The 12,037-nt window shown below is 47.9% G+C and overlaps 1 protein-coding gene across 1 annotated transcript; it reads right to left on the bottom strand.

Moving 5' to 3' along the window:
* Positions 1-9,847: 9,847 nt before the first annotated feature.
* Positions 9,848-10,943, bottom strand: LOC147087811 (putative G protein-coupled receptor 139). The gene has a single exon (XM_085977839.1). The coding sequence runs from the start codon at positions 10,801-10,803 to the stop codon at positions 9,970-9,972; it is 834 nt and encodes a 277-aa protein (XP_085833965.1). The 5' UTR covers positions 10,804-10,943; the 3' UTR covers positions 9,848-9,969.
* Between the last annotated feature and the right edge of the window lie 1,094 nt (positions 10,944-12,037).

The raw sequence follows: 12,037 nt of genomic DNA, 5'->3' as shown, positions 1-12,037 counted from the left end.
GGTCCTGTTGCAAAGGGAAGTGTTCAGGCCAAGAGTGTGGAGTTTGGTGGACAGCTTGTTGGGGCGATAGTGTTGAATGCTGATAGGGATGAATGGAAGACTGCCTTTATCATCCCTGGTGCTCACTGGGAATACCTCGTCATGCCCTTTGGCCTCACTAACGCTCCTGCTGTCTTCCAAGCTCTGGTCAATGACGTGCTCTGGGACCTGCTGAACCAGTTCGTGTTTGTTTATCTGGATGACATTCTCATCTTCTCCAAGTCCCCCCAGCAGCATGTCCAACACGTCAGACAGGATCTGAAGAGGCTTTTGGAGAACCGTCTCTTTGTCAGATCCGAGAAATGTGAATTCCACGTCTCTAAGGTCACCTTCCTGGGCTAGGTCATCTCCTGTTGAAGCGTCCAGATGGATCCGAGCAAGGTTCAAGCCATCTTGAACTGGCCGCGTCCCACATCGGTTAAGCAGTTTCAGCGGTTCCTGTGATTCGCCAACTTCTCCAGACGCTTCAGCTGCAACTTCAGCTCCATTGCCGCCTCCCTCTCTGCATTGACCAAGGTGTTGTCTTTACGGTTCAGTTGGTCTTCTGAAGCGGAACGGGCCTTCCAGGAGCTCAATCACCGTTTCACCTCGGCTTCCATTCTGGTACACCCGGACCCCACTCTGCCCTTTATCATAGATGTGGATGCCTCGTATATTGGAGTCGGGGCTATCCTGTCCCAGCGCTCCCCTAAGGACCAAAAGCTACATCCCTGTGCCTTCTTTTCCCATCGCCTGAAGCCAGCAGGGAATAACTACGATGTCGGCAACAGGGAGCTCTTGGAAGTTAAGTTGGCCTTGGAGGAGTGGAGACATTGGTTGGAGCGAGCAGAGCATCCTTTTGTCACCTGGGCCGACCATAAAATTCTAAAAAAATCCAGGACTCCAAGCGCCTCAACCCTCGGCAGGCCAGGTGGGCTCTCTCCTTTAACCAGTTCAACTTTCTCCTGTCTTACCACCCAGGATCTAAGAACCTCAAACCTGATGCCCTTTCTCGCCAGTTTGACCCCTCGGAAGAGGACCGGACCCCGGAACATATCATCCCCAGTTCCTGCATCATTGCTCCCGTCGCATGGGAGATTGAGACTATGGTTCAAGGGGCCCAAAGTCAGGCGTTTCACCCTGGAGGAGGCCCTCCTAATAGCCTTTATGTCCCCAGTCAGGTGCGCGCCCATGTCCTTCAATGTGGGCACTCTTCTCGATTGACTGGTCATCCTGGGATCAGTTGGACTCTCGAGTTCCTTAAGAGGAGGTTCTGGTGGCCCTCTATTGAAGCCGACACCCAGGTCTTTGTCTCCGCTTGTCCCGTCTGTGCCTAGAACAAGACATCCCAACAACCTGCACTTGGTCTACTGCATCCCTTGCCCATCCCCAGCCATCCCTGGTCTCATATCGCCCTGGATTTCATCACCGTGCTAACTCCATCTGAGGGAATCACTGCCATCCTAGTTGTGGTCGATCGCATTTCCAAGGCTGCTCACTTCGTCCCTCTTGACAAGCTTCCCTCTGCCAGAGAGACTGCCCAGCTGGTTGTCTAGCATGTCTTCTGCCTCCATGGCTTGTCCCTGGATGTCATCTCTGACCGTGGTCCCCAGATCTCATCCAGGTTCTGGAAGGCTTTTTTTACCTCCTGGGCGCTTCCGTCAGTCTCTCCTCTGGGTTCCACCCACAATCTAACGGCCAGACTGAGAGAAGCAACCAAGATCTGGAGAGGGTGCTAAGAAGCTTTATGTTTCCAATCCTTCCACATGGAGCAAGTATCTGGTCTGGTCAGAGTACGCGCACAATACCCTTCAGAGTTCCTCCACTGGCCTCTCACTTTTCGAATGTCAATATGGCTTCGAACCGCCACTCTTCCCTGAACAGAAGAGGGAGATAGGAGTCCCGGCTGCCCAGCAGTTCTTCCAACGCTTTCGCCGCACCTGGAGGAGGGTCCGACCCGCCTTGCAGCTCGCTACTTCTCGGCAGAAAGTGCAGGCTGACCAACACCGCCGCCCAGCTCCTCGGTTCCGGACTGGACAGGATGTCTGGCTGTCTACCCGGAATCTTCCGCTCCATGTGGAGTCCCGCAAGTTGGCTTCCTGGTTCATCGGACCTTTTAGGATTTTGGAAAAAGTAAGCCGTGTGGCCTACCGGCTCCTCATTTCTTGGTTGATGAAGATACATCCCATGTTCCATGTCTCTCACCTCAGGCCAGTACTTAACAGTCCCTTGGTTCCTGCTTCCAGACCTCCCCCCCACCCCGCATGATTGACGGTCAGCAAGTCTACACTGACCGTCGCCTCCTTGATAGTCGCCGGGTTAGGAGGATCATTCAATACCTGGTCGACTGGGAAGGTTATGGTCCTGAAGAGCGTTCCTGTGTTCCGGCCCGGGACATTTTGGATCCTGAACACATCAGGGATTTTCGCAATCGCCACCCTGATCGTCCAGGAGGAACATCAGCAGCCGTTCCTAGGGGAGGGATTCCTGTGAGGGTGGTGGTTAGTTCCCTTGGTAATGCCTAGATGGCACTTTCACTTGTTTGTTTCCTTTTGCTAAATTGTTACTAGTTTAATTAACTGCCTTTATCAGGTTTATTGGTTTCACATGTTTTTGCTTGTATTTAAGTCCTGTGGTTTCATCCCTCTGTGCTCAGTCTTGACAAGCCGTTTGCCTAGTGGTAGCTTGTCTTGAGCTGCTATGTTTGTAACTGTTTACCTGTGGTATTCTGTAAAGTACTTTTATTTAAGACTGCATACCTGCTTCTCACCTCGTCTGTCTGCACTTGGGTCCAGAACCAGCCTCGCCCTGACAGACTGTATTCTCTTGAATTCAGAAGAATGAGAGGGGGTCTCATTGAAGCATTCAAAATTATTACAGGGCTTGAAAGGATGGATTCATGGAGAATGTTTCCCTTGGCTGGGGATTCTAGTGCCACTGGCCAGAGCCTCAGGATAAAGAGAAGGCCGTTAAGGACTGGGATGAGAAGAATTTTTTCATGCAGAGTATGTTGAATATTTGGAATGCTTTACCCCAGAGGGCTATGGTGGCTCAGTCATTGGATATTATCAAAACAGATGTCGATAGATTTCTGAATAAAAAAGGCAAAAAGGGATATGGTTGTAGGGCCGGTTAATGGAATTAAAGCGAAAGATCAGCCATGATCTCATTCAATGGTGGAGCAGGCTCGAAGGGCCGAATGGCCTACTCCTGCTCATGTTGTTTTTGTTATTATATTGTAGGTGACACAAACATGGCGGTTTGCAGCTGAAACAAGCAAGGCCCTCTGTATCTGGCACAAAGATGGCCATTTTTACTAGCTGATACAATTAAGGCATCTTGTAGGGGACACAAATACGGCCGTCAGTCGGAGACACTAACATGGCCATTTGTCGTTCACACAAACATGGCCGTCTGTAATTGACACAAACATGGCCATCTGTAGGTGACACAAGCTTGGCTGTCTGTAGGCGATACAAACACTGCCGTATGAAAGTAACACAAACATGACAGTCTGTTGGTGACAAACGTTTGGCCGTCTGTAGCTGACACAAACATGGTCGTCTGTAGGTGAAACAAACATGCCCATCTGTAGGTCACACAGACATGGACATCTGTAGGTGACGCAAATGTAGCCGTCTGTAGGTGACACAAGCGTGGTCGTCTGAAGATGACAGAAACATGACAGTCTGTAGGTGACGCAACATGGCTGTCTGTAGGTGACACAAACATGACCGTCTGTAAGTGAAACAAACATGGCCGACTGTAGGTCACACAGACATGGCCCTCTGTAGGTGACACCCACATCGCCGTCTGTACATCACACAGGTATGGCCATCTGTAGGTAACCCACACATGGCCATCTTTAGGTCGCACAGACATGGCCATCCGTACGTTCCGCACACATGTCCACCTGTCGGTAACACAAACATGGCCATCTTGAGGTGACACAAATATGGCCATCTCTAGGTGATACAAACATGGCCATATGTAAGTGACGCAGACATGGCCGTCTGTTGCTGACACAACAAAGCCATCTGTAGTTCACAAAATCATGGCCGTCTGTAGGTGACACAAACATGGCAGTCAGTACGTGATACAACTTGAACGTATGTAGGTGACACAAACATGGCCGTCTGTAGGTGATACAAAAAGGGCGGTCTGTAGGTGACACAAACATGGTTGTCAGTAGTTGATACAATCATGGCAGTCTGCAGGTGACACAAACATTCCCGTATGTAGGTTACACAAGCATGACCGGCTGTTGCTGACCCAAATATGGCCATCTGTAGGCGACACAAACACAGCCGTCTGTAGGTGACACAAACATGGCAGTCTGTAGGTGACACAACCATGGCCGGCTTTTGGTGACACAAACACAGTCGTCTCTAGGTGACACAAACACAGCCGTCTGTAGGTGACACAACCATGGCCGTCTGTTGGTGACACAAACATCGCCGTCTGCAGGTTAAACAAACACAGCCATTTGTTGCTGACACAAATATGGTTGTCATTAGGTGAGACTAAATTTGCCGTCTGTAGGTGACACAAACATGGGCGTCTGCAGGTGACGCAAACATGGGCTTCTATAGGTGACACAAACATGGCCATCTCTAGGAGACACAAACACAGCTGCCTGAATGTGTCACTAACATGGTTGTCAGTAGGTGAAACAAATGCGGCCAACTGCAGGTGATGCAAACACAGCCCTCTGTCGCTGACACAAACTTCACCAGCTGTAGCTGACACTGTGATGGCCATCTGTCGGTGATGCAAACAGGGCCATTTATAGGTGACACAAACCAAGCTGTCTGTAAATGACACAAACATGACAGGATGTAGGTGACGCAAACACGGCCATCTGTAGGTGACAAAAACATGGCTGTCTGTAGCTGTCGCAATCATGGTCGTCTCCAGGTGAAACAAACATGGCCGTCTGTAGCTCACACAAACATGGCCATCTTTAGGTGACACCAGCATAGCCGTCTGAAATGACACAAAATGACAGTCTGTATGTGATGCAAAATTGGCCATCTGTAGGTGGCACTATCAAGGCCGCCTTGAGGTGACACAAACATGGCCGTCTCTAGGTGACATCAACATGACGGGCTTCGGTGATAAAAACATGGCCATATGTAGGTGACGAAAACATGGCAGTCTGTATGTGACACAAACATAGCAGTCTGTAGGTGATACACAAATGGCCATTCGTAAGTGAAACAAACAAGGCCATCTGTTGGTGACACAAACATGGCCATCAGTAGGTGACACAAACATGGCAGTCTGTTGCTGACACAAGCACAGCTATCTGTAATTGATACAAACATGGCTGTCAGTAGGTGACACAAACCTGGCCTTCTGTAGGTGACACAAACATTGTTTTAGTAGGTGATACAAACATGGCCGTCTGTAGGTGACACAATCATGGCCGTCTGTAGGTGATTCAAACATGGCCGTATGAAGGTGACACAAACATGGCCGTCTGTAGGTGATACAAACATGGCCATCTGTAGGTGACACAATCATGGCCGTCTGTAGGTGATACAAACATGGCCGTATGTAGGTGACACAAACATGGCTGTCTGTAGTTGATTCAAACATGGCCGTCTGTAGGTGACACAATCATGGCAGTCTGCAGGTGATTCAAACATGGCCGCCTGTAGGTGACACAATCATGGCCGTCTGTAGGTGATACAAACATGGCCGTCTGTAGGTGACACAATCATGGCCGTCTGTAGGTGTTTCAAACATGGCCGTATGTAAGTGACACCAACATGGCCGTATGTAGGCGACACAATCATGGCCGTCTTTATGTAACACAAACATGGCCACCTGTTGGTGACACAAACTTCGCCGTCTGTAGGTGAAACAAACACAGCCGTCTGTTGGTGACACAAATATGGTTGTCATTATTTGAGGCAAACATTGCCGTCTGTAGGTGACACAAACATGGGCATCTGTAGATGACACAAACATGGCCGTCTGCAGGTGACACAAACATGGCCGTCTGTAGATGACACAAACATCGCCATCTGTAGGATACACAAACACAGCTGCCTGAGTGTGTCACAAACATGGTTGTCAGTAGGTGATAAAAGCACAGTCATCTGTAGGTGACACAAACACGGCCGTCTGTTGCTGATACAAACATGGCCGTCTGTAAGTGACACAATCCTGGCCGCCTGTAGGTGACGCAAACATGGCTGTCATTAGGTGAAACAAATGCGGCCATCTGTAGGTGATGCAAACACAGCCCTCTGTCGCTGACACAAAATTCGCCGGCTGTAGGTGACACTGTGATGGCCGTCTGTCGGTGACGCAAACAGGGCCATTTGTAGCTGACACAAACCAAGCTGTCTGTAAGTGACACAAACTTGACAGTCTGTAGCTGACGCAAACAGGTCTGTTCGTAGGTGACTAAAATATGGCCGTCTGTAGCTGTCACAATCATGGTCGGCTCCAGGTGAAACATACATGGCCGTCTGTAGCTTACACAAACATGGCCATCCCTAGGTGACACCAGCATGGCCGTCTGAAGATGACACAAAATGACAGACTGCATGTGATGCAAAATTGGCCATCTGTAGGTGGCACTATCAAGGCCGCCTTGAGGTGACACAAACATGGCTGTTTCTAGGTGACATCAACATGGCGGGCTTCGGTGATATTAACATGGCCTTATGTAGGTGACGCAAGCATGGCAGTCTGTATGTCACACAAACATGGCCGTCTGTAGGTGACACAAACATGGCCATCTGTAGGTGACACAAACATGGCAGTCTGTTGCTGACACAAACACAGCTATCTGTAATTGATAAAAACATGGCTGTCAGTAGGTGACACAAACATGGGCTTCTGTAGGTGACACAAACATTGTTTTAGTAGGTGATACACAATGGCCATCTGTAGGTGACACAATCAGGGCCGTCTGTAGGTGATTCAAACATGGCCGTCTGTAGGTGACACAAACATGGCCGGCTCTATATGACACAATCTTTGCCGTCTGTAGGTGGCACAAACACCACCGTCTGTAGGTGACACACACATGGCTGTCAGTAGGTGACACAAACATGGCCGTCTGTAGGTGACACAAATATGACCGTCTGTAGATGACACAATCGTGGTTGTCAGTAGGTGAGACAAATAGGGCTGGCAGTATGTGAGACATTAATGTCCGTTTGTAGGTGATTCAAAAAGGGCCATCTGTAGGTGATACAAACATGGCCGTCTGTAGGTGACGCAAACACAGCCGTCGGTAGGTGATACCAACATGGCTGTCTGTAGGTGATTCAAACATGGCCGTCTGTAGGTGACAAAAACATGGCTGGCTGTACGTGATACAAACATGGCTGTCTGTAAATGTCACAAACATGGCCGTTTATAGGTGACACAAACATGGCAGTCTGTAGATGGCACAAACATGTCCGTCTGTAGATGACACAAACATGTCCGTCTGTAGATGACACAAACATGGCCATCTGTAGGTGACACAAGCATTGTTTTAGTAGGCGAATCAAACATGGCCGTCTGTAGGTGACACAAACATGGCCTTCTGTAGGTGGCACTAACATTGTTTTCGTAGGTGATTCAAAAATGCAGTCTGTAGATGACACAAACATGGCCATCTGTAGGTGATGCAAACATGGCCATTCGTAAGTGACACAAGCAAGGCCGTCTGTAGGTGACACAAACATGGCCGTCAGTAGGTGACACAAACATGGCCGTCTGTAGGTGATACAAACATGCCATTCTGTAGGTGACATTAACATGGTTGTTAGTAGGCGATAGAAACAAGGCTGGCCGTAGGTGACACAAACATGGCAGTCTGTAGGTGATACAAACAAGCCCGTATGTAGATGCCACAAACATGGCCGCCTGTAGGAGATTCAAATATGGCCATCTGTAGGTGACATAAACATGGCAGTCTATAGATGACACAACCATGGCCGTCTGTAGGTGACACAAACATGGCCGTCACTAGGTGATTCAAATATGGCCGTCTCTAGGTGATTCAAATATGGCCGTCTGTAGGAGAAACAAACATGGCCGGAAATTGATGAAACAATCATGGCCGTCTGTAGCTGATAAAATCATGGCCAGCTGCTGGTGACACAGGCATTGTTGTCAGTAGGTGAGGGAAACAGTTTGTATGTGACGCAAAGATGTCAATCTGTAGCTGACAAAAACCTGGCTGTCTGTAGGTGACATAAACATGGCCGTCTGTAGGTGACACAAATATGGTCGTCTGTAGGTGACACAAACTTGGCCGTCTGTAGGAGCCATAAACATGGCCATCAGTATGTGACACAAATATATGACCGTCTGTAGGTGACACAAACATGGCCGTCTGTAGGAGACATAAACATGGCCATCAGTATGTGACACAAATATATGACCGTCTGTAGGTGGCACAAATCTGGCCGTCTGTAGGTAACACAAACATGGCCGTTTGTAAATGACACAAACATGGCCGTCTGTAGGTCATACAACCAAGACCTCTGCACGTGTCTTACACATAGCGGTCTGCAGGTCACAGAAACATGGCTGTTTGTAGCTTACACAAATATAACCATCTGTAAGTGACACAAATTTGGCCTTCTGTAGGTGACAGAAACACGGTCGCCTGTAGGTCACAGAGAAACGGTCGTCTGCAGGTGACACAAAGATGCCGGCTGTTGTTAACACAAACCTGGCCGTCTATAGGTGATACAAACTTGGCCGCCAGCTGTTGCCTTTTGCCCTGTGGTGGATGACGCCACAATCATGTCAGTGATTGGTGCTTTTTGAACACGGATTCCGGCTCCAGCCCCACGCTCAATGTGTGCCGCGTGTGACTCCTGACCCGAGGCTGCAAAACCACTTTGGGACGTTCCAAGTTTGTGACAGGCGGTAAATAAATTGATATTTCCAACTTTCTTTTACAATAAAACATTTACTTTCCTAGCTATCAATAGTTCAGAAGAAAATGACCAATTTCATGTCAAATCAATTTACCCTTCAATCTTTATTCTTAATTCTTCAAAACTCACAAAGTAACTTGGACAAAAAGAACAAAGTAATACCACATTACTGTTAGAATACAGCAGGGCCAGGCACTAGTTATCCACTCAGTGACTGCCCGGAGTACAGAGTGAGATCAGAGGCTGAAAATTACTTACCACAAGTGTGGAATATGAACAGCAAAAAAAAATTCAGTACACATTAAATAACAACATGTAAAATAAATTGAAGGTTGTTCTCATTGGTTGGCTAAAATTTGCTGTTACAGATCCACCAACAGATACAACAAAAACAACTTTCTGTCAATACATTGCAAATCGATGTAGGATCAGGAAGTTCTGTGACAGTTCAGGGACGGGAATCTACTTCTTACACTTATTGCTGCCAACAAACTGCAGCTGTCAATCTTCGGCACTAAGCTCTGGGATCCACCCCTATACATTACTGGCTCTCTACCGCACCTTTGTTCTGTAACCTCCTGTGAAGCACCTTGGGATCTTTTACTCCGTTAAAGACGCTGTATAAATGTAAGATGTTTTTGCTGAGAGGCTGAGATGAGGTGGACCCAATGGAAGGAATCTCGTGAGGAGCACAATAAGCAGCACAGTCTAGTTGGGCCGAATATCCGGTTTCAGTGCTGCTTAATCTTTTAATATAAGCACCAGAACTACCGCTCAGCTCTGCCTGCCTTCCTATTGACGTTGCTCTTACTCTGGAAACTGCAAGTGAAATGATGCACTATATATGCAAAAAGCTAATGGTCCTGTCCCGAAAGACAAGGTGAGAACTCTCAGTCAGAAATGCTGCTGCGTTCTAAAGAAAAGTGCTTGCCCCGCCGATGGTTCTATTTTCAGATCACCAGCGATTCCTGATGTAATACAGTTGATGGCATTCTGGGGTAAGTATTAGATTTATGGGCTGGAAACACTGGGACCCGAATCTGGGCTGCGCTCAGTTGTTCTGCTTCTTAATTAATTGAATAATTGAGGCAACCGGATATTTCCCCGCACTCTTCAACTGCTCTCTGAACTTGGACTGGGTCACCCCATAAATAAATGTGTTTGTGCAGCAACTTAAATTCTGCAGCATATATCCGACTTCATTAAAGATAGATATAGAATCATTGTGATAATTGGAATCTACACCTCTAATGTAATAGTATATGAAATATATTACATATACCGACCACAGAAGTATGAAGCTGCCAGATATGGTGAAGAGTAAAATCACAGACTTCCTTCTGCTCTCCATCTCTGGGTCACTGCGATTCTCTCCCTTGCTCTCACCCCTCAGTACCTTACGGACTCGACTGGCCACTAAAATGTGTCTGACTGTCAGAGCGTTGAGCAACAAAATGAAAGCGAATGGGAGCAATGGAGTTAAAATTGTGTCAAGCCAGTCATATTCGACCCAACCGGGCTCAGAATAATAGCTTGGTTTTACGTAACAGTACCATGGCACATTGTCGATTATCTCTCCTGGTTTAAATATAAAGTAGAAGGGAACGTTTTTTAAACAGAGCAGAATGCAGGTTGTTGCCAGAACCACAGTCGCAGTTTTCTCAGTGCAATATTTTGTTTTCAGATTCTGGCAACAAATGGCCACAAATCGATCGAAGGTGAAAGTGACGGTGAACCAGACAGAACAGTCTGTGGCTGCACCGACCAGGACAGTGCGAACACTACACACAGGAGTGATGACCAGGAAACACATTGGGAAATAATACCAATTGATCTGGTTCAGTATGACCTCAGTGATGATGACCAGTAGATCTGCCGCTGCCATCGCCACCAGATAGCGAGTGGTGCAGGTGGAGAGCCCACACTTTCCCCGGGACAGGATCACAATCGCCACTAAATTAACTGAAAAAAAGAGCAGGGAAAAGAGAATGCAAACTACTGATCAAACATTCTCCGTATCTGGGCCCAGAGAATATGGGCCGTATTTTATAACCAAGAACGGGTTGTTTTTTAGTCGGGTCAGAGATTATCAGGTTTAAATCTCCATCCGACCACAGCCCGCCTCCAGACCACCTGCTTCCGAGTTTAACAGATAAATCGGACTACCATCCTGGCTCGTGATTGGACCGCCCCCGGATTTGCAGAACCCTTCCCGTGTTCGGGGATCAGATCACACCCTGGTATTGGACAGCCATCACCCCCCGGGGCCGGGGGATCGGAAAAAAACCCAGGATCGGCCACCCAGTATTTCAGGGCCATGGACATGGTCCTGCGATCTTCTCCAGATTCCTCCCCCCCCGACTGAAACCCAAGCTGGCCAATCCTGCTGACTTCATGCAGGGAAGCTGTCAACGACAAAACTATACCCTGCCTACCAAACCCGCCTGGTCGATATCAAAAGCACAATATTAAGAATGCTGTAACTCTGATAAATACAGATAATGATGTGGACACACATCAAGTCAGGCATCATCTGTGGAGAGAGAAACAGTGTTAACATTTAAGTTCGACTATCTTTCATCAGAACTGAAACATATTAGATATTAACAGTTTTAAAGCAATGATAGAGCCAGAGAAAAGTAGGGGAGGGGAGGAAAGAACAATTGAGAGGTCTATGCTCGGGTGGAGGGCAGAAGTGATCCAGGAATAAAATGGATAATTGGTCAAGGGAGATAGGACAATTAAAGAAATAAAAGATTGGACCAGATCAGGAATAAATGGCTGTAGCAGAATAACAGAGGGGGAGGCAAGGACGGAAAATCTGTAAAAGAGGAGAAGGTTCCAGTGACCAGGGAATCTGGCAGAGAATGGTGGGTGCGCCTCAGATATACGCACCAGCCTTCATCCTGCCCAAGACTGGTGTGCCCGCACTCTTCCAGCCACCACATCAAGCTCACGGCTAGCTGGTCAGAGACAAGGGCTACCTGCTCTCCATCTGGTTCATGACTCCCCTCTGCAGACCCAACGCCCCTGCCCAGCAGTCATATAATGAGCGCCATGCTGCCACCAGGAACATTATCGAGCAGACCATCTGCATGCTGATGCAACAGTTCCACTGC

Source organism: Somniosus microcephalus, unplaced genomic scaffold (genome assembly GCF_052327205.1).
Source record: "Somniosus microcephalus isolate GS21.2 unplaced genomic scaffold, FLI_Smic_1.0 unresolved_chr5, whole genome shotgun sequence".
NCBI lineage: Eukaryota > Metazoa > Chordata > Chondrichthyes > Squaliformes > Somniosidae > Somniosus > Somniosus microcephalus.
Note: the sequence above shows the minus strand (reverse complement) of the source record. Positions and strands in the feature narration are given on the sequence as shown.